Here is a 23,190-nt window from a genome sequence, read left to right on the forward strand (position 1 = left end):
ACATACAAGTGCACAAAAAATCATTCCATCTAAATCCACTGGGTTTGGGCATTTTGCCCAAGACAGACAAAGGCATATTCATCATTGTCAGGGAATTATTGAAAGCATTTAGAAAATGTGTCTAAAATATTTCTAACTACATGTAATTCTTTAGGAACATATGATACCATAAAACAAACATAGGGGGAACGGGTCTTCTGCGCGTTAAAAATCTGCGCGCGCGTTAAAAATCTGCGCGTTAAAAAATTAAGTTGTGCATTGATGAATTCTTAGTAAGAAAAATGTGACCCCATTATATGAGTTTCTATCTGTTACCAGAATTTTTGGTTTGAAAAGCTCCTAATTTTTTAGGTCCCTTGGGAATAGGTTAATTTGCATATCCAGAAGATTTCAAAATCACTTGAATTTGACACAAATACATGGAAAAATTACTAATGTGAGGTTTTGTATTGTAAAATATAACTGCTTGAGGCTTTTCTCCATTCTACAAGCTTCATTTCATCTTTTCTCAAGCAGATTGTTTCACATGCAAATGTCAACCTTTGTTGCGCGTTAAAACTTAACATTTAAAAATCACTTTAAAACTCCTGGAATATTTACAGAAAGGGATATTGTACTCTAGAATGCAACAAAATATTATTTTGTGTTAGCATCTTCAAGCTTTTAAGTTAAAAACAGCAAAAAAGTTTTCAAATCCCAAGGGAATCAGCTAATTTGTATATTTTAACGCACAGATTTTAACGTGCACAAAACCCCAACCCAACATAGGCAAGTCCATTGGGAAATGAACATTGCTAAATTGAAGACATAATGTAGTAAATGTTGATGTAGAACTCATGTCAATATGTTGACTGTTTAAGTTGATAAAAGAACCTGGACCACACAGTAGTTAGTCATGATTACTAATAGATAGCTTAAGAAAGTTCTCAAGTTAGGACAAGTTATTAGTAATATTACATAAAGCTGAGGAGTTAAAACTAGCACTGACACTCCTTATGTAACTGATGCCGATGTTTGGAAAATGTTTACCTACATTTATCAGTAGTTTAAGTCAACATTGTATTGTACTCAGCTGAAGACATGTACTAAACCCCTTCCTGTCCCCAGGAGTCTTGATAAGTAAGGTTGAAAGTTAGCCATGGTGCATTGAATGCATTCCAAATTTCCAATCATTATCATTTATAACATTGACATGTCCAGTTGCCAAATGAACAGCCAGTGTTTTAATGACTGAATTGTATCTGGTGTACCACCCAGGTAAACAAACACTTCTGTTACCACTGTTGAGCAGGCTTTTAGCTAGGATTTTATAATAGGAAGTCCAAACTTATTGGTGAGTCGCGGTAAGTGACTATTGTAGGGGGGTCTGGAGGCATCCACCTTCCACGGTGCAGAGTTTTTGATGGTTTTAAGTTAAAACAGTGCATTAAGGTATCCCAAGAGGCAAAAATACTGTTACGGATGTCACAGTAGAAGACTGTGACCACAGATGACCTGGTAGCATCCCTGGTCAATCAGAATTTCATGCTTTTCAGACGATTTCCTCCCCAGTACAGGGCGTCCAGAGGCATCAAATTTCTTGTTAGTCTAAGAAAAGTGCGTCCAGATGACGCATTGACCCATGCCTGGCTAAAAGCCTGCTGTTGAGGTAAAAGGTCAACTGAAGATACTGTACCTAATGTTGTATAACTAAAAAAGGCAACATTTTTACCAAAACTGCAGGATGTTTAACCTATATCCTTTGGTCAAGCTACTGTACTATATCCTTAGGCTCGCCCTATAGTATTGCATTAGGAATTGAGTAAAAAAACAACTAAATCTGCTTTGTTTTTGGACTAGGCCATTAAAATGATTATACTACTGTATCAAACCTTATTGTAATATCTAACCTAAGCTCTGATTGGCTACTGACAATAAGAAAAAGAAAACACCCTACCAGGGAAAAACATAACAAGACCTAATCACATACCAAATTTTACAATCTTGAGTTAAGCTGCCAAGCCACATACAGATGCTACCAAAAACATATGGTTAGTATTGGTTACCCTTCAAAGTTCTGAGCGAAAGTGATAACATCTCATCAAGTTAGCAAGAAGACGGTTGGAGGACCAAATCTCCAATGGACTTATGTTAGGCCTAGGAAAAAAAATGTTGTGTTTCCTGTTTCCCTACCTACCCTAGAAAAACCTGCCGACCCTAGACTTTTTTTGGGGGTGGGCAGAGGAGTCACAGTTTCCAGTTAGAATTTTTATGCAGCCTGCTTCCTATTGAAGCAAAAACACTGCTTGTCCTATCTAATGAAGGATAAATGTATCTATTGTGCACAAAATTTAAGTTTGACATTAGAATAGAAGTGTCCTCATGCACTTCAGTTTACTTTGTTCGACTGTATTGTAATATGTATCACTAGAGTTTTGGCCAGCCTAAAAACAATTACAAGTAAAAAAAGAAGATAATCCCTACCTACCGACCCTAATTTTTTCAGGACTGAAACAGGAAACACAACATTTTTTTCCCTAGGCCTTAGAGACGTTAGGGGTTTCCAGAGCCAACTCCTGTGCAGAAAATAGAGCACTATATTTTGGAGAGACCAGTTGCTATGCATCAGTGGCAGTCCTTGCGGGTGATTGATTTAAGTTGGCAGCCAATATGACTGCACATGTTTCTCTACATAAAAACCAAGCAGACACAATATGTGACGTCTTGCCTCCTTTCCCCAGCTCCAGACATTCAACCTGAATGCTCCACACAAGACAGTAGAGGATCTTGGTGATGGAGTTGCAATGAGTGAAGCACTGTGTCAGATGTAAGTAATGTAAATAGTCTAAGTATGAAATCATTCTGTTTTGCTACTGATAATCCTAAATTACGAATGAAATTAAAAAAGGAATCCAGAATATATTTATTCATAGTAGTTCGTAGATAACCTCCTTGGCTTTCAGTACATATCTATCTAGAATATTTTAGACATTTATTCATAAGTGAAGTTTTGTTCTATGTTCAATGTTCTAACACCATACATCATGTTTCTGTACCCCTCCCTTAGTGCCCCAGACTATTTCAGTGAGTCATGGTTCGGCAAAATAAAACAGGATGCAGGGGAAAACTGGAGACTCAGGGTGAGTTTGGCCAGAATATGTACTAGTGATGTTGTTGTTTTTATGATACCTTATGGGTGCTAAATATGCCATTGATTTATTTAGATATGGACAGCCTTTTTTCAATGCTTCCCTTACTTAATTTCACTTTTTCATCTCCACAGATGAGTAATTTGAAGAAGGTCCTTACAGGAGTGCTGGACTATTACAGTGAGGTAAGCTAAACTTTGGTGCGTTTTTATTGTTTGTAGTATGTGTAACTGTTAGTGATTGTCCAATAAAAGTGCATTGTGTTTTTAGAATGGACAGAATTGCTCTTGAAATTTGATATAATCAGAGGATGTCATGGCTGAAAAAAGGTATCAAGGATAAACCAAACACAGGGCTCGAAATACCGGTACTGGGGTTTTGTGCACCCAGGTGCACCCAAAATTGGAGCTGTGCACCCAATTATTTTCTGTGGGTGCACAGGGTGCACCCATATATTTCCATAGGCTTATGTATGTTAAGATGTCAGTATACTAAGTAAACACCATATTCTTGACATCTATGTGTTAGAAAGATAATAAAATGACTGTCATAGTACTTCCAATTTCTGAAGAGCTCTGATTAAATTACTAATTTAGTAGGTTTGCAATTAGGTTATTCTGATATTCTACTTTATCTTATGTGGTGCACCCAAAAATAGTTTGGTGCACCCAATTTTCTAGGTTGGGTGCACCAGTGCACCTATTCCCAAAAATGAATTTCGAGCCCTGAAATGTCTTTACCACACTACCTGCCTGCAGGGCAATTCTGAATGGTTCACATTGTACTGCAGTGTACTACAATGTGAACCAGTTAGAATTGCCCTTAAGAAGGTGACAGTCACCGAAACGTAGGTTCTGAAAAAAACAACAGTTAGATGCTCTGACGAAGGTGTCTGAGAGACATCGAAATGTAAGCAATGAATGTTAGTACCGACTGGTTGTGTAAAAATAATTCTTCTATATCCAAAAAAAGCAATGGTTGTGTAAATAAAGAGAGACAGTCTTTTTATTCAATGAAATACCTGATGAAACTATTCACGGATATCTGTGTACAGATTTGTTCCATGTGTTTGTCTTCCCCAGGTCCTGGGACAGCAGATAAATGACTTCACCCTGCCTGATGTCACCTCCATCGCTGAGAACTATGATGTGGAGGAGATGGGCCGGCTGCTGCAGCTCATACTGGGCTGTGCTGTCAACTGTGATCGCAAACAGGGTAAGATAATTGTAGTTACTTTACAGGGATCACAACAGGGATACAAGCACAAATTGCTTGTAGACTAAAAAACTGGAGACAAACTGCAAAAATTATTGTGCCCAGCAAACTGTAGCCTACAGCATGGTTTTACAAACCCTGGAAAATGGAATAAGAAAAATGCATATTTGCATCTTTGTTGGTAAAAATACAGGAAATAGCCTTGTAATTTGCAAAGCTTGTGTACTTCATGTGGAAGTCAGATGCCTGCACTTGTGTCATGGGGTCTATAGTTTTTGGGCTCGCCTTTTCCAACGGGACAGCCTCTTAGTTGAGGTCTGGCAGAAATGATGCATGTATTACAGTGTATCCGTCATACATAGTCATTACCTATGTGGCTAAGGATAGTGATAATGGTATTTTACGTCAAAGTGTTTCCATCAGGCTCATCCCTCCAATAATGTGTGCCATTATTATATTACAGAGTACATACAGAACATCATGGGGATGGAAGAGGCAGTGCAGCATGCAGTCATGAATGCCATTCAGGAGGTCAGTAATGGTTAAGTGGGATCGTTTTTTGTGTTTACTAGTGAGACTAGTGTTCAGTTTATCCTCTCTGAGGATGAATTGAACTGAACTGCACTGGTAAGACATGACATGACATGATTGATAAGTCTTTCAAATTCAATTTACTTGATACTATAGTTATTTTCATCCTTCAAACCATAAATGTAGATAACAGATAAAATAACAGGTTCTTACAGTACTTGTTTGTCCCCCACATATCTGCAGCTGATGAACAAAGAGGCACCTGCATCACCTGGAGTCCTGCCTGAGGTGGAGAAACAGCTGAGGGACACCATGGAAGAATTGAATGAGGTGAGCTTCACATGCCTTTTGTATATAACTTCCTATTATAATGATGTTTTAGGGACAGGGTTTTCTTGTTTTCATACAACCATAAGAAGTACATGTACATTTTACTTTCAGCAGTGAAATCCAAAATTGCAAATGCTACATGGAGATTGATTGAAGTGTGACAGCTGCTGAATGTATAATGATGATGTGTTATACATGCCAGGTGCAGCAGCTGAAGTATAATTATGTTGTGTTGTACCTGCCAGGCGCGTGCAGCTAAAGAGGAGATAGCTCAGCGCTGTCACTAGTTAGACATGCAGGTGCAGCAGCTGATGTATAATGATGTTGTGTTGCACCTGCCAGGTGCAGCAGCTGATGTATAATGATGTTGTATTGTACCTGCCAGGTGCGTGCAGCTGATGTATAATGATGTTGTATTGTACCTGCCAGGTGCGTGCAGCAGATGTATAATGATGTTGTATTGTACCTGCCAGGTGCAGCAGCTGATGTATAATGATGTTGTGTTGTACCTGCCAGGTGCGTGCAGCTAAAGAGGAGATAGCTCAGCGCTGTCATGAGTTAGACATGCAGGTACCACAGCTGATGTATAATGATGTTGTATTGTACCTGCCAGGTGCGTGCAGCTGATGTATAATGATGTTGTATTGTACCTGCCAGGTGCAGCAGCTGATGTATAATGATGTCGTATTGTACCTGCCAGGTGCGTGCAGCTAAAGAAGAGATAGCTCAGCGCTGTCACGAGTTAGACATGCAGGTGCAGCAGCTGATGTGTAATGATGTTGTGTTGTACCTGCCAGGTGCAGCAGCTGATGTATAATGATGTCGTATTGTACCTGCCAGGTGCGTGCAGCTAAAGAGGAGATAGCTCAGCGCTGTCACGAGTTAGACATGCAGGTGCAGCAGCTGATGTATAATGATGTTGTGTTGTACCTGCCAGGTGCAGCAGCTGATGTATAATGATGTCGTATTGTACCTGCCAGGTGCGTGCAGCTAAAGAGGAGATAGCTCAGCGCTGCCATGAGTTAGACATGCAGGTGCAGCAGCTGATGGAGGAAAATGTTGTGTTGTACCTGCCAGGTGCATGCAGCTGATGTATAATGATGTTGTATTGTACCTGCCAGGTGCAGCAGCTGATGTACAATGATGTTGTATTGTACCTGCCAGGTGCAGCAGCTGATGTATAATGATGTTGTGTTGTACCTGCCAGGTGCGTGCAGCTAAAGAGGAGATAGCTCAGCAGCTGATGTATAATGATGTTGTGTTGTACCTGCCAGGTGCGTGCAGCTGATGTATAATGATGTTGTGTTGTACCTGCCAGGTGCAGCAGCTGATGTACAATGATGTTGTATTGTACCTGCCAGGTGCAGCAGCTGATGTATAATGATGTTGTATTGTACCTGCCAGGTGCGTGCAGCTAAAGAGGAGATAGCTCAGCGCTGTCATGAGTTAGACATGCAGGTGCAGCAGCTGATGGAGGAAAACACCCTGATGAAGGTGGAGAAGGACGAACTGTCCGACAAAGTCAACCAGGTGGATGGCTACGAAGACACCAGGTACACAGATAGAGACTGGCAAGGAAGGGATAGAGTTCGTTAAGACTTTGAGTATGTCTCTATTTAAGTAATGGTTTAGATGGGAAGTTTGGGGGGAGGCTAGTGCAAAGGATGTCAGTAAAGTAAGGGATGTCAGGAGTTAAAGAAAAGGTAAATCATCTTTCAACTGTTAAGAAACTGTGGATTTGATTTATCCTGTTTTAAAGTTTTACTTGTTACTGTTTTATTTCTTCTTAGAAGTGCTTTATTGTCTATTTGTGGCAGTGGATTTTTCCATATCCTCTCCTCTGTATGACTGGCTCTGACGTCTGGTTTCTCCTCTGTTCTGTTGTCTTGTTTGTTCTGTCACAACGTCGCCTTCTGTCGACACCATCTCCAGCTTTATAGAAACCATTCTGAGCGACGCCAGGTAAAAGTCATTCTCCTCATCACTCCATTCACAGAGATTGAAATCATTTTGCAGTCATCGTTGCACATTGGGCAACCTGGCTAAACATAAAGGTTGCCCAGTGCTACCTCAGGTTCAGTTACCCAATGTTACACTGACAAATCTGTTGGAAGTCTGATTTTTGTCTGAAATTTGGAACAAACTCGAGTTGCTCACGAGACAAATCTCAACCAAAGCATAGCCAAGGGCAACCTTTGTTTCTAACATCAATTTTATAATGCACTCTCCACTTACATCACTAACTTTTGAGCAAAACTTTTTTATACTTATTTGACTCTTAGACTAATAAATTTGGATTGATCTTGATCTACTTTTTTAGAGTGTGTTATAGAAGGAGAAAGAAGCTCAGAGTTGATAATTTTCACCACTTTCACTGTGACTTTGATATGATTTTATTTATGTGTTAATTTGACAATCCTTTATCATATGGAAGTACTTCCATCTTTTCTATTACAATGAGACATAATCAAACTGGTATCTATGCAGGGCTCTAGCCAGCGTCCGTTTTTCCGTCAATTGACAGAAATTTGCTGCGTGTGACGGAAAAAATTTAAAACCAATCCGTCAACCTTGACGGACAAAAATCTGATAAAAACTCCTTGGTGGAAGCAACAGGCCGCTTGGGGACGCCATCCACGGCTGTAAAAGCCACATACTGTTTGTTTTGCTATTGTTATGATTGTTGACAATGTGTGTCGGCGCCCTTTCGCATGCGATAATCTCATTAAAACCCGTTTTTCAAGGTCTCAGTTCAGTCTCTCTTTGACTCCTGGAATGGTGTTTTCGCGGCAATGGGAATTGGCTGACGGAAAAAAATTTCGAGCTGGCTAGAGCCCTGATGTATATACATGGAAGACTTAGTGTTTGTCCATCTCTACCAATGACTGTAGCACCCCGGCAGGCAGACGGTACATCCAGCTCACTCATCAGGTGGAGCAACTGCAGGAGGAGACCTACAGGCTAGAGACAGGTCTGTCATATTGTGTCAAGTGTGTCTTAGTAATACAAACAAATACTGTAATTCCTGATTTTTTCAATGTACTGTTATGTTCACGGTTTTCACGGTGACGACTGTAACATGAACTTATCATTACTGATAACAAATGATTCACAGTTATCATTGGCCCTTACACTGGTACAGAACTGTTGTAAATGATAGATATGTTGACAGGCTTTTAGCCAGGCATGCGTCAACGCGTCATCTCGACGCACTTTTCTTAGAACAACAAGAAATTTGATGCCCCTGTACTGGGGAGAAAATCATCTGACAGGCATGAAATTCTGATTGACCAGGGATGCTACCAGGTCATCTGTGGTCACAGTCTTCTACTGTGACATCTGTAACAGTATTTTTGCCTCTTTGGATACCTTAGAATGCACTGTTTTAACTTAAAATCATCAAAAACTCTGCACCATGGAAGGTGGATGCCCCCAGACCCCCTACAATAGTCACTTACCGCGACTCACAGATAAGTTTGGACTCCCTATTATAAAATCCTAGCTAAAAGCCTGTATGTTGACAGTTGCAAACAATGTACTGCCTTTATTTTAATGACTTTGTAAAGTAGCTCCTCAGGTTATCAGTTTTTAATTTCAAAGGCAATGTTCTCTTATTGTATTGTATTATTCTGACCATCCTCCCACAGGGCGAGATGAGTACAGACTGAAGTGTGAAGAGATGGAGAAAGAGATCTTGGACCTAGCAGGGAAGGTAAGAAAACATATTATTAATAAGAAAACAGGACTATTTCATAAGTACTGTTTGTCCATATTTTAGTGCGAGAAATACTGTAAATGCATTAAAGTTCGCGGGGATTTAATTTCGCGATAGCGGGAAAAAGGACTTTTCGCAGTGGATTTAATTTCGCGGTAACACCATAGACTGCAGTCTAATACCATAATAGAAAAATATTCGCGGTGGTTTTAAGTTCACGGTGAAGTGGCCACCGCGAAAACTGCGAACATTAATCCACTGCGAACATTTATGCATTTACAGTATTATGAAAGTTCTCACCAAGAGCTGTTGAAAATAAAGGAAATGCATCAAAGTGAGAAGAGTGCTGTCAAGGATTATACAATTGTACATGTTTTGATGAAATTGCAAATGTGTGAGTGCATTTTTAACTGCTATGATTTATGCACATTGTAATATTGTGAAAAAACGTACATGCAGTTATGTTTATTTAAGGTGCTGATTTAACAGAAGTTATATTTGCAGATGAAATTATGCTAGTTTTACTCAAGCATATGGTCCACTACCATACATGTAGTTTATGGACTTTTCCTGCCCCCCTCCCCCTACAGAATGAAGAGCTGATGGCCCTAGCTGCAGAGACACAGCTGCTGAAGGATGAGATGGACATACTCAGGCAATCTGCTGAGAAAACGGTCAGTAACACTTTCACTGATACAGAAGAAGTTGTCTTTGTCCTATGTAGCTTTCACTTCTACATAAAAAGGAGAATTTTTTTAGCCCAGTCCTAGAGAGGGAGATTATTTTGTGTCCATGCAGAAAGCTGATATAAGTGTAGACCATGGATCAGGGTTAGACAAGTTTTCAAAAATTCACTTGTCCTATCGGGCAAGTACATTAAAAATTTACTTGCCCGAACCAAATTTTCACTTGCCCGAAATTTTAATTACATTTTTCTATGTGTTTTCCCTTTCATAAATTTTCAGTTTTGTTAAGAGACGATGTCTAGCGAAATAATAGACGTTAAACGAGGACAACAACAACAACAAAATCCATGTCTCTACTGGCTTAAAAATGACATGGTCAATATAGGCAGGCATTCAGCCCCATGTGCTGTCACACTCAGTGGTAATTTGAGTGGGTCACATCTGGAAATTTTTACTTACCCATCGGGCAAGTGGGGAAGCACTTCTGCTTGCCCGAACAGCACTTTTACTTTCCCGGAACAATCGGGCTAATGGACTTGTTTATCCCTGCTGGATGTCTGCAGCTTCACACTTTTTCTGCCTGTCTTATGAGAGACCATATTGTAATTTTTTGTTGTTAGATATATGTTTTCATCAATTTTATGTCATGAAGTTCTGACTTTTTGGATGGATGAAGTTTTTTTTCCCACCTCAACAAGCAAATTTCTGTCCTGGGACATAGGGATGGGTCCTGGAGAAAGCCCTGTGTAGACATAAATCACAATTTCATACATATTAAAGGCAACCTAAGCAATATTACATTGTTTAAAGTGGAATATTCTGAATAAGGCAGTCGATATAATATTGACATTTAATGCAGTATTCTAGCACATTTACATCATTATTTCATAAAATGAGCCGTTAAAAACGGCGCGGGAACGAGTTGCACAAGGATTCCAGATCAAGTCCTTATTTTGGGGGGGTACAATAATAAGGAATATCCTCGTGCAACTTGTCTCTGAGCAGTTTTTAACCGCTCAAAGTATGAAATGATGATGTAAATGTGAGAATACAGTGCAGTAGATGTCAATATCATGCAGATTGCCATATTCAGAATATTTCCACTTTGACGCTGTAATATTGCTTAGGTTGACTTGATGAGTTGTGGCTCAATTTAATGCCTTACCACCTATATCTTGTTTTACAGTCCAAGTATGAGCAGACAATAGAAACATACAAGAAAAAATTGGGTGAGTCAGATTGAAATGTACTGCCCCTTTTTTTTATCATATAGGCATTTTCTGTTTGAAGCAATACCAGTAACTCACTAGTAGACATTATTTAAAACTATTGTTGCAATTCTTTCCTCATTCGCTGTACATGTATCAACTGATACCAACTCTACATTTTCCAGAGGACCTGGCTGACTTGAGGAGAACAGTGAAGATCTTGGAGGAAAAGAACACCGGTTACATGCAGCAAACAGTTGAACTAGAGGAGGTGGGTGGGATGAGAAACACCAATGTTTAATAGATTTCTATGTGTTATGGTATCATGACCAATATGAAATATGGCCTAATGGTTGATGTTGCCTGGCGATATGATAATGTATAGTGTCTCCAGAAAAACATTATAATAATATAAAGCGAAATGTTGCGTTAATGTATGAAAGCACCATCTGATGATGTTTGTACTTTTGCTTTAAAGGAACTAAGAAAAGCGAACACACTGCGCTCCCAGCTGGACATGTACAAGAAGCAGGTGCAGGAGTTACATGGTAAGGTGTCAGAGGAGACCAAGAGGGCGGACAAGGCAGAGTTCGAGCTGAAAAGATCAACAGAAAAACTGGACACTGTCCAGAAAGAGAAACAGGTAGGTTGTTTTGCCTGGTACGATATCATTAAGAAAATGTTTATCTTCCCTTTTTTTTTTTTTTTTACTCAATGGTCACCTCGTAACAAGGCCTGAAGGCCACTCAAGGTTACGGGTTACATGATTGGACAGCAAATCTTTGCCCTAGGTCAGAAACATCATGATTGAGACCAGCCCAATTGCTCACTATGAGTATGAGTGAGGACTAACTGACCCAATAGGCAAAGCAGGGGTTACGAGGGCTGCTCGGGAGATTCCCTACCCCTATTTTTGGCCGGAATGGTTTGATCCGCTCGGGTGGATGTTCCTTATCCCTTGACCTCCAGGTAGACTTGAAGATAAAGAGCTGTCCCTTTCCCTTGCCAGGGTTAAAATAATGTTTACTTAACAAAAAAAATGCAGTTTCTACCTATTAATATTCATCATTGGAATTAGGTTTAGATTAGGGACTATGTGTGATGAGGGATTTCTGTAACTTGGGTTTAGATTGAGAATTAGGATTATTTGTACTTGATTAGGACTTAGTTTAGGAATAAGATTAACAGGATTATCATTTAATTGTTTGTCTGAGATGGCAGTAGGGTTACGAGGTCAGATAAGGATAGTCTAACGCTACTGTAATTCCTGATTTTTTCAATGTACTGTTATGTTCACGGTTTTCACGGTGACGACTGTAACGTGAACTTATCATTACTGATAACAAATAATTCACAGCCTTTGTTTATGTGCACTTTCCGCGACAGTGAACATTTACTTCCGAGAACAAGTTAAATTTTCTCAGACCGTGAAAGTTTGGTACCGTGAAGACAAAGTGAATTACAGTATATGGTGTAGATATTAGTTGTAGGTTAATAGTGTTTCGGTCAATGTGACAATACTGTAGGAAACATTCCCAATCCTGCCTTCTGTACATTACAGAGAATAGTCAATGAACGGGACACACTAAAGGAGACGAATGAGGAACTACACTGCATGCAGCTTCAGCAAGGTGAGGCTTGTTTGTGGGGTACATTTGTGGATCTTGTTGAGTAGAACTTCTGGTATTTAATTTTCTGGGCTTTTAAGTTGTATATATTTGACTGTCTTTTAAAGTGTATTGTTAAGGAAAACTTTCTCAAATTGAATCTCAATACAAAATTTATAATTGTATAAAGTCACTTTTCTCTAACTTTTTAAGGTCTTGCTCAGTACAGCCTTGTCAAAACAAGGCGGCAGGCGGCGATTTTAGCCGCCTACTTACATTTTTCCAGCCGGCTACTTTGGGGTAGCATTTCAAAAAATAAAAGTTTAAGTCCAGTGCTCCCCGTTACAAAATCCCCCAGCAATTTTATTTGATAAATCTCTGGCAGTTTTCTGATAGTTGGCCCCCGGTTAGGGGTCATAGCGGGGAACCTATGCCAAATTTTTTTGAAATTCAGGATTTTTTTGTCAATTCAAAGTTTAAAGATAACAATAAAAGTTACCCAAAATACACCCCCAAACCATATTTAGGGGTCTAAATTTAACAAGGCTGCAGTACAGTGTAGGTCAGTAATACAACTGTATGACTAGCTACTAAGGATATACCATTCCCTACTTTGTAGTGACATTACTCTGATTGATAAAGATGTTGTATCCAACAGGATCTCTTGCAGGCATTGGTAGTAATGTGGAGTCCCCAGTTGGCTCCCCCATCCCAGAAGTGGTACCACCCGAAATTAAGTAAGTGCTACCTACTTTTCTGATGATTTCATGATGTTTGTCAAGAAGTTGCTTCATACGTTGTGGCTGTCCTTGTTACTTATAGTGAGAAGAAGCCAGCCAAATGAGTGGCAGAGTTGTTGACTTGTTTACTTCTGTTTTTGTTTACTCCAGGGAGAAGCTGATCCGCTTACAGCATGAGAACAAGATGCTGAAGCTGAAGGCAGAGGGTTCGGATGACGAGAGACTCGCCGTTTCCCAGGCGATGTTGGATGATGCCCAGGCCAGGACGAATGAACTAGAGACAGAGAATAGGTAAGCAGCATAGCTGGGGAGGGGTTGGGAGCTTTCCCCATGTAGTTTGAATGATTTTAGATGTGAGAGAAAGGATTTTCTATACACTTATGTACCACTAAGCTACTGTTTCTATAATGTACTTGTGTAGACTTGCTGTGTTTGAATTATCTGGAGAATAGCACTGATTCCAAGAAAATGAGCCAACTCAACAAAGAGAATTCAGTCTTCCAGTGTTAGTCTAACAGTAACAGTGTATTTTGACAGTTTTGAATTACAGGGTTATTACTCTCAAATAACCATTATTAGGTCTCCTTTGCATAATTAATGATACACTTAGCTGAATTTATGAGGCAGATTGGATCACTTCCATGACTGGGTGTGTCTCCAACAAGGTTTAGTTACCACCTGTTTGTGATGGTCTGCTCAGTGTCAAGAGTTAGTACAAATTTTGGGGTACAAATTTCCTTATGAGCACATAGTTATTGCATGGTTGTCATGTGACCAGGATACTGTTAATGATGTATAGACAGGGTTCAAAATACCACCTGCATATGCAGGTTAATGCAGGTAAAATTGGAGCTGTGCAGGTATTTCTGGTGTCTACCTGCACCTAACCTGCACTGGTCCATGTACTGGGTTTTATACATAAATGTCCATTGGTATATTGGTGTATATGGATTGTTATTAGCTGCATTGACTGTTACCACCTATAAAGTATAAAAGAAAAAAAGTAGCAATGGTTCCTGAGCAATTTTATTTTGATCACACTATTCAGAGTGGTGCAGGTAAAAGTTGTCTGGTGCAGGTAATTTTCAATGTTACCTGCACCAGTGCAGGTATGCAGAAAAAAGTATTTCGAGCCCTGATAGACATTGTTACTTTGAGATGTTATTTTCTCTTTGTGGGGTACAGGTTGGCCAACCAGAGGATTCTGGAACTCCAAGGTCAGCTGGAGGACATGCAGACAGAACAGGAAGAGGTCGGGTCACCTGCTAAAGACCAGGATGTAAGAAAACCTTGCACTGTGACCTTTCAACTTGTGCAAAATAGTGGATATTCCCTGGCAAGGGATGAAATAGAGAGAGAGGACCTTGAATTATTGCAGGTTCTGTTTAAGGGATAGAATGGGCAAGATCACATGAAAAGGTGTACGGTGTTAATAGCAATATATAGTTTTACTATAGGAATTAACAATATCATCAAACCTACTCTAAAATCTTCTCTTCCATCAAACATATCTTATGTGTACGTGTCAAAATATTATTTCATGCTAACTTTGCCATTCGTCATTTATTGTTCAGTTGTATACAACAGCCTTTTACTTTGCTGCATGTATGACTTATTTCAGCAGTTTGCCAGAAGGTGCCATACTGCTTCATCCCTCAGTACATAATGGTTGCAGTTCAGCATGCTTCTGCCAGAGGGTGCTGATGACATGTGCAGCATTCATACATCATTCATTTGTTTCTCCAACCTTGCCATGCATGTTCTAACTTGGTGTTTGTTTGTTTTCTTGCATGCCTTGTAAACAAATCTCAGGAGTTTGTAAGTATGAGTAAGGTTTTGTCTGTAGCTCAGAGCTCGTTGCTGCTTGCAACTTTCTTTTGTTTTCCTCACAGCTGAAATCCTACTGCTTAATCCAGCGCCACTAACATCAGTATGTAGTTTGTGTGCAGAAGTGATCTTTTGGTTATAACATGTTTGCAATCAGTGCAGAGACATTTTAACGTTTATAGTTACTGTATTCTCCCAGTTCTTCTTTCTATGCAGTAATCTTCAAGTAGCAGCAGAAATTAAATACACCAAAAGCACACCAGTAATAAACAATCAATAGCCTATGCCTGTGAGTGATATGAACATTTTCACAATAGCAAGGCTACATGATTGCTAATCTGATGACTTGTTTTTTAATTTGCTGCCTGCTCTCTCTGAATTGTCCTATCTGCCATCAGTGCGTATTTGGTGTGACGGGTGGTTAGTGACACACAGCCCACAGTTTGCACTTTTGTAGGTGTCAATTGTTTTTGTTGAGGAACGATCATATTTGGAACATCTTCAACAGAAAGAAACAGATACTTTTGTTATCACTTGAACGAATTCTGAACTTTCTTCTAAGTTTTTTTTGTACATGACTCTAGACTTGAGTAAATGTGCTATCTGTATTTGTTACTATTGACTCAAAAATGTATGTTGGATCATATCCTATGTTTTTGTGAACCCATTAATTTTCACGCTGTGTTTTAACTGTAAAACTAACACAACTGTCCAGTGTGGTGTTGTGTTTGACCAATCAGTGTGTGTCTGGTGTGTGATGTCATCCCCCCATTAACCAATCACAGACACATGTCACCACCCCAATGAATGTTTGGAAGTAAAACAGCCATCATAAAGGATGTCAGGAATTCCACACCTCAGAAAATTGGCCAATGCAAATGTACTCTTTTGAGAGTTGGTCGACCTCATTTTCGCCAGAGCCCATCCACCTCCCAAACGTCTTCATCAAAGAGAATGGTGGACAGCTCTAACATTAGAAAAGGCAGTATAATTGTTATATGACAATTCACTAGCTGCTCCACTAGCAATGTTGAAGGAGAATGTCAAGCAATCTTGTAGGATTATGCACCTTTTAAGCACCTGTAGCAGCACCTGCACCCGCACCTGGGTAAGCAAACAGGTGGTGTGAAATTGAAGGTGTTATTTCAGCAATTAAAAGCCTGTGTAGCTATTTCTGTGGGGTAGTCAGCATCAAAGAAATTTGGGTTTAGCATAACTTTGTACTTGAAATCCCAGCTGTGTTTGTATTCAATAATTTTTCAGATCATTGACTCAGCATCCTTTTGTTTTTCAGTCGGTAGCCTTGAGGAAAAAGCTTGAGGAACACATGTAAGTCATATCTAATGCACCTTTCTCACGCGGCGGCCATGATAGATCCAAGAAGAGGTCAATGAGGCAAACAGACAAAACTTATTTCTAAAATCAGGTCCCATTTAGTTTTCCCCCAAACCACACAAATTTTCATGATATAAGATGGAATGATATTACAAGAAGTGTTATGCACCAAAAAATGTAGCAATTTAGAGTAGTGTAGACTGACCCCATAGTCCATTGAGAGATGCAAAATAAAAACATAATAATGCAAATTTTTAACGAATTTGCAGCCATTCACTTATTGGTCGATTTCCTAATTGGCAGCCTACCATTGGTCGAACTGCTAATTATGATGGACAGCCTTTTGTTTGCCACATTGAACTCGTTTTAGATCTATCATGGCCGCCGCGTGAGAAAGGTGTATTGTTCAGAGGAACATATTGATAGGATGGAGAGAGAGAGGGAAAATCATTATTTTGACATAGTAAATGTTACAGTGATGGAGCAACCAATGAAATGATTGAGATAATAATTGTTCCTGCAATTGACATAACTGTGCTGCTTGTCTGTAAGGTCTACTGATTTTGTATTATTCATCAGAGATAATATAATATTTGACAGTTGCTATCTGATACAACACATATGGAAGTGTTTGAGTAGTTCAGTTCCAAGGCACATTGTCTAGCCACAAGAACAAAATGTCTGCATGAAATGACATTTTCATGATGTAGCAAAGTTGAACTCTATCTGACATTTTTAGGCTGATTTTGCTTGGATATTTCCTTTTCTCAGGGAAAAACTCAAGGACGCAGACTCACAGCTTCAGAAGAAAAAGGAGTACATCGATAACCTGGAACCTAAAGTCTCTTCTAGTGGTGAGGAAACTGGTATTCTTGTACCACATACTAGGAATCTCCCTTACTGCACAAGAAATACTAGCAAAAGCAATATTAACTCTTTGTATATCCATAATGATCACAGAATTACTGTTCATGAGCTTATGTAAATTGTAAATATGGTAGTGTTCTTTTGTCTTGTAGGTAGCTGTCTGTGCACACTGCTAATAGGAATTGCTGGTTTTAAGTGGAAGTCAAGCTATTAGATGTTTAAGGAGAGCTACAACTGGAGAAAATTTGAATTAAGAACACACCACACTTACCAATAATAGTAGGGCTTAAAGGGGTATTCCACTCTACACGGGAGTGTTATTTTCCGATAGATATTCATTTTAGGAAGTGATAACTGCATACTACTTCACATTATACGATAAAGTACCCAGTTGCTCCACATACCTCAAAAGCATTCAGTCTTCTACTAAACTCCCCAAGTACCCTCAAATTGAATTAATCCTATGGCTGAATACAATGCAGAACGTTTAGGTAAGGTTACCAAAATAATTTCAGGTTCGCTAATAAATTTCGTCTTGTTCTTGTATTCTTTGCTATCTTATGAGCAATTTGCCTTCTCTGTGTGCTCAGCGTACCTCATTTATTCCGAAAATATGTACGATAAACAAAGTGTCTATGCGTATAGGGAATGCATGGGTAGGGTCTGCATGGGTTTAGTGAGTGTCATTATTGTTTTATAAAACACACATCACGTAATTCATCCCAAGGTGAATTCCACAAAATTTGGCTGATTATGTATTCATTGACACATTATTTATTGGAAAACAAGACTCCCTTCTGGAGTGGAATGCCCCTTTAAAGTGTACACTGTACATGCCAACATAACTGTAAAAGAAGTGTTGTGTAACCCTTACGGGCAGTTTTGCCATTATGAGATGCTAACAGATGTCTGTTGTCCCACAGCGGAGAAGATCCAGCAGCTCCAGGAGATGCTGAATAAGAAGGATGACGACATGAAGGCCATGGAGGAGCGCTACAAGCGCTACCTGGAGAAGGCCAAGAGTGTGAGTATCTATTAACTGAATTACTCATTTCAGATGTATGATTGCCCCAGGGTTGTAGCCAGCCTGAAATCATTATTAGTCCCCTTCGATTTTGAATCAGAAAGAACAAGACGTCGAGCCGAAGGCATAATGTTCCTAAGGGGATCCGGGGGCATACTCCCCTGAAAAATTTTGAAATCTAGACCCTCTGAAATCCAATTTCCTGCATTCTGAGGTGTAGATTTTGCTGGTAGACTAAGCTGTTCATCTGCTTTGGTGAAAAATTACACAAGAAGACAGTTTTTTTATATCTTTACTGACTTTACATATAGTTTTTGTCCATTACAGAGGACGGAATGGGCAAAAAATTTTTTCAGTCCCCAGCTGCAAAATTCCTTCAAAGGACTGAAGGACGGGTGCTGGCTACAACCCTGGATTGCCCTACTGTATCTGACAAAAATGTCTACATGTTGGCAAACTGCTAGAGACTTAACTTTACCTCTAAAAGGGGAGGAACGATAATGTTGATGATGGTCTGCTGCAGGACTTTAGCCAGCTCGAAATTTGTTTCCGTCAGCCAATTACAATCGTCGCGAAAACCACGAAAATTAATTAGAAGGACTGAACTGAGACCTTAAAACGGGTTTTAATGAGATTATCGTATGCGAAAGGGCGCCGACACATATTGTCAACAATCATAACAATAGCAAAACAAACAGTGTGTGGCTTTTACAGCCGTGGACGCCGTCCCCAAGCCGCCTGTAGCTTCCAACAAGGATTTTTGTCGTTCAAGGTTGACGGATTGGTTTTAAAATTTTTCTGTCAGATGCAGCAAATCTCCGGAAAAACGGACGCTGGCTAGAGCCCTGGTCTGCTGACAGCACATTGGCCCCCTTTTCTATAGTGACCATAGACCCTTGTATGGACTTTCATGCTTACTTAGTTCTTTTTTGTTACAGGTGATCCGAACGCTGGATCCGAAGCAAAACCAGTCATCAACACCAGAGGTGCAGGCACTGAAGAACCAGCTGACTGAGAAGGAGCGGCTTATCGACCATCTGGAGGTAGGCTGTAGATGTGGAGGTGTATCTGTTCCAGGGCTCTAGCCAGCTCGACATTTTTTTCCGTCAGCCAATTCCCATTGTCGCGAAAACACTATTCCAGCAGTTAGAGAGACTGAACTGAGACCTTGGAAAACGGGTTTTAATGAGATTATCGTATGCGAAAGGGCACCGACACACATTGTCAACAATCATAACAATAGCAAAACAAACAGTGTGTGGCTTTTACGGCCGTGGGCGGCTTCCCCAAGCAGCCTGTAGCTTCCACCAAGGAGCTTTTATCAGATTTTTGTCTGTCAAGGTTGACGGATTGGTTTTAAAATTTTTCCGTCACACGCAGCAAATTTCCGTCAATTGACGGAAAAATGGACGCTGGCTAGAGCCCTGATCTGTTCATCTCTGTTTCTAGTGAGGGGAATGTTGTTTTGGGGAATAAATACTATACAGATACATTTATGTTTGTTTATCTCTTGATCTTGTTTGTTTGTTTTTTACAGAGAGATCATGAGAAGGCCAAGCTGACGAGAGAACAGGAAGAAAAACTTATCGTATCTGCTTGGTACAATATGGTAAGTGGTCAGCTAGGTGGTCTCTTCAATAAGTTTTGTATTGTGACGTGATGTACTAACTTATCACCAAAGTACCCGGTAGTTACAATGTACTTTTGTATCACTGAAAATAGATGAGTGTCAACATAAACATAAAACAGATAGGTAGAAAGAGCACATCCTCAGCCACAATCAATGATACACTTGTACCAGTTATACTATTCTCTTTCCCCTTAAATGAGGCAGAGATCGCCTTTGCTTCACATTTAATTTTTTCGACACTTGCCCACAAAATGCAAGACTATGAACCAGGCTTTTAGCCAGGCATGCATCAACGCATCATCTGGACGCACTTTTCTTAGAATAACAAGAAATTTGATGCCCCTGGACGCCCTTACACTACAGAGAAAATCGTCTGACAAGCATGAAATTCTGATTGACCAGGGATGCTACCAGGTCATCTGTGGTCACAGTCTTCTACTGTGACCTCTGGAACAGTATTTTTGCCTCTTGGGATACCTAAGAATGCACTTTTTTTAACTTAAAATCATCAAAAACTCTGCACCATGGAAGGTGGATGCCCCCAGACCCCTCCTACAATAGTCACTTACCGCGACTCACCAATAAGTTTGGACTCCCTATTATAAAATCCTAGCTAAAAGCCTGCTATGAACACACATGGTCCAAGTATCTAATGCTTTTTATATTTGTTCCTCCCAGGGTGCCCAGCTCCATAGGAAAGCAGTGGAGGGCAGACTGGCCAATGGTGGGCCGATGCAGGGGGGACAGTCCTTCCTCGCCAGGCAACGACAGGCCACGTCACGCCGGACAACGGTCTCCACGACGCATCCCGGTCATGCTAGGTCTGTTAACTTTGTCAACTGAGCCGGGCACATGTGCAGCACTGTCGAATGGGTTTTATTGTTCATCAGACATGATTGTTAACTAGTTTAGCACTATATATAAACATTGTGGGCATAAGTATCATATATTTAATGGTTTAATTAAGACACATTCTAAGAATGCTAACCGTATGATAAGAACAAAACTAAAGAACAAAACAAGATTGGCAAGGAGCATGTGGAAAATGAAACCTATTGCTATAAATTTTATAAAAAAACTGTGCTTTTTAGTGCTAAACTTTAGTCAAAACTTTAGTCAATGTTTTTGCATATGAAGGAAACACTCAAATAGTTTTAAAGCAGTCAAAACTAGACCTCATAGACTTGGAAAATGGGAAAGTCTAAGTCAAATCCATTTTTTATTTGATTTATTACCTATTATTATTTACTACCTGTAAATACTAATGCAGAAGGTCAAGACTGCTATTTCAAACATTAGTTGCCAGACAAAAGAGTGACAAAGATTGGCAAGCAGCACTTATCACTTTCGCACACCAAGGTGGACACATTAAGATCAACTAAAACACTGTATCATGAAAACCCATGGTCAAAATAACAAAAGAGGACACTGTCTTTTCCTGCAACTTGTCAAGGCTGTGGTAAGTATGTATTTTTAGATGGATAGTATTTTTATAGAGGGCTGGTTTCAGCAGTATAAAACTGCTACTTTGAACTACTAGTCACAGGAGTTGCCTAGAACTAAGGTCTGGTATGAATATGGATGTGACAAAAGCACATGGCAGTGTACATGTAAGGAAAAATCTAGGGCAAAGTTGTTATTTACAGTCTTAATATTCACATACATATACATGTAAACTGTATACCATTGTTCTACAACTGTATATGACTAGGAAAGTCAAGTGATTAAGAACGTCATGAGACTATTTAAATGTACACCAGTTTGGATGCAGTTTAATCTCTGAGACTGTCTCTGTCACAATGTATCACTTTCAGATCAATTGCATAATGATTGTCTATGTATCAAGATTTACAAAATGTGCAAATTCTGGCAAGAAAACTGTTCCTCTCATTGAATCTTCTTTCAACATGGCTGTCAGATATCAGATTAACTTCACTCATGCTTTGCCGCCACACATGATTAGCTTAGTACTACCATATTTCTGCTTTCAATCTTTTCCTGGCATTATTGTCTGATTATTCTTTTGCGCCAGCTGACTAACTGAACTGAACTGCTTCATAACTAACATCCTGTATTTCTGCTGTTTTTGTTTACAGCGGTGATGTGTTACCATAGCAACCGTTTCCTTAGCGATGCATGTTGCATGGTGGTGTTGGCTGGTGCTGGGTGGTGGATATCTGCACGTTGTACATCTGCTCCATAGCTACATTTTATAGGCAGTTTTACCTCATTGTCCTTTTGTTGTCTCATTTTTGTAAGTAAGAAATGGAGCAATTTTGTGTTTTGCATGTTGTAGTGCAACAAATCTGTTTTGTCTAATGCTGTAATTTTCAATGGGAGTGATGTGCACATCAAGTTTGATCAACACTGGTTGTGCTTTTGGATGTTTTTGTAAAGATACAGCAAAATGGAACAAGTTTGAAAAACAGAGACCAACCCATGAAGAGTACTGTATCTATCTGAAATCATCTCAATTGGCATGAAATATTTCATTTAATAGTGTTAGATTGTAAGCTTATGTTTATGGGGCAGGCAAGGATAGGTTGTAGGGGGTGTGCAGTTGGAAAAAAGTTGCAGGAGGTTGCACAATGGCCCTCTCTGGAAGTAAATTGTTGCAGGAATTAATAACTTGAAAAATAACATCCCTTGCAGTTCTTCACCTTGCCCTGTCCTTATCCAGTGCAACCGTGGTAACTCCATTGTGTAAAATCAAACATATACATTTACCTTGGAACAGTTTTTAGAAAAAATCTCAGAAAAGATTGCTTGTAATCCCAGCCAAGCATACACTGTATGTACATATACACTAATGTGATTATGTCAAAGGCCCATGTCATATCCCTCGCTCACATGATTGCTATGTAAATAATTGTAGAATCTCTTTGGTTGGTTGTTTTGTATTGAGTGTTTGTCTCAGTAGTCCTGCAGTTCCCAAGTGCAGTGCTAGATGGGGCTGCCAGAAGTGGTACCCACATGAAGACTATATGGAAAGCAAATGAAACTGGTGCATGTTTTCAACCTTCCCATTCCAATAGAAATGTGATTTGTCATCATATCAATACATTAGCTCTATGAGACCGGCTTTCATTATTTTTTGCCCTGCTGCATTTTTCATGGCTGTATACACAATTTGCAATGCCAAATATTGGACTAAATGAGAACAAAGTCAGAGACTCTCCGACGGAAATCCATTTCAGGCCATACTGTGAGCATCACTTCACACCTACCCAATCAGTGCCCTGGGTGACCTAAGAACAGCTGTGCTCTTTCTGAAAAGTCAGTTATTACACATCAAGTGTCACTCAAGATTGGCCCAATCGCACAGGAAGATTACCAGATATACAGGA

General features: G+C 39.7%; 1 protein-coding gene across 5 annotated transcripts in view; it reads left to right on the forward strand.

The window, feature by feature from the left end:
- The window catches only part of LOC118432527 (protein Hook homolog), a 24,793-nt gene extending 1,875 nt beyond the window's left edge, over positions 1–22,918 (forward strand). The window contains exons 2-27 of one of the 5 annotated variants that reach the window (XM_035844139.1): positions 2,721–2,806; positions 3,047–3,119; positions 3,263–3,313; positions 4,211–4,343; positions 4,807–4,874; positions 5,118–5,204; positions 6,609–6,757; positions 7,137–7,166; positions 8,096–8,175; positions 8,852–8,916; positions 9,510–9,593; positions 10,792–10,834; positions 10,999–11,084; positions 11,292–11,456; positions 12,375–12,444; positions 13,079–13,157; positions 13,311–13,451; positions 14,346–14,439; positions 14,973–14,978; positions 16,282–16,316; positions 17,094–17,176; positions 18,113–18,213; positions 19,152–19,256; positions 19,751–19,822; positions 20,522–20,664; positions 21,940–22,918. In XM_035844139.1, coding sequence (XP_035700032.1) covers positions 2,721–2,806; positions 3,047–3,119; positions 3,263–3,313; positions 4,211–4,343; positions 4,807–4,874; positions 5,118–5,204; positions 6,609–6,757; positions 7,137–7,166; positions 8,096–8,175; positions 8,852–8,916; positions 9,510–9,593; positions 10,792–10,834; positions 10,999–11,084; positions 11,292–11,456; positions 12,375–12,444; positions 13,079–13,157; positions 13,311–13,451; positions 14,346–14,439; positions 14,973–14,978; positions 16,282–16,316; positions 17,094–17,176; positions 18,113–18,213; positions 19,152–19,256; positions 19,751–19,822; positions 20,522–20,664; positions 21,940–21,958 — 2,148 coding nt within the window. In that variant the 3' untranslated portion in view covers positions 21,959–22,918. Of the gene's footprint in view, positions 1–2,720; positions 2,807–3,046; positions 3,120–3,262; positions 3,314–4,210; positions 4,344–4,806; positions 4,875–5,117; positions 5,205–6,608; positions 6,758–7,136; positions 7,167–8,095; positions 8,176–8,851; positions 8,917–9,509; positions 9,594–10,791; positions 10,835–10,998; positions 11,085–11,291; positions 11,457–12,374; positions 12,445–13,078; positions 13,158–13,310; positions 13,452–14,345; positions 14,440–14,972; positions 14,979–16,281; positions 16,317–17,093; positions 17,177–18,112; positions 18,214–19,151; positions 19,257–19,750; positions 19,823–20,521 lie in introns of all 5 variants that reach the window. The other 4 variants (XM_035844138.1, XM_035844140.1, XM_035844141.1 and 1 more) reach the window with 4 other exon arrangements.
- Positions 22,919–23,190: the final 272 nt, after the last annotated feature.

Source organism: Branchiostoma floridae, chromosome 15 (assembly GCF_000003815.2).
Source record: "Branchiostoma floridae strain S238N-H82 chromosome 15, Bfl_VNyyK, whole genome shotgun sequence".
Lineage (NCBI taxonomy): Eukaryota > Metazoa > Chordata > Leptocardii > Amphioxiformes > Branchiostomatidae > Branchiostoma > Branchiostoma floridae.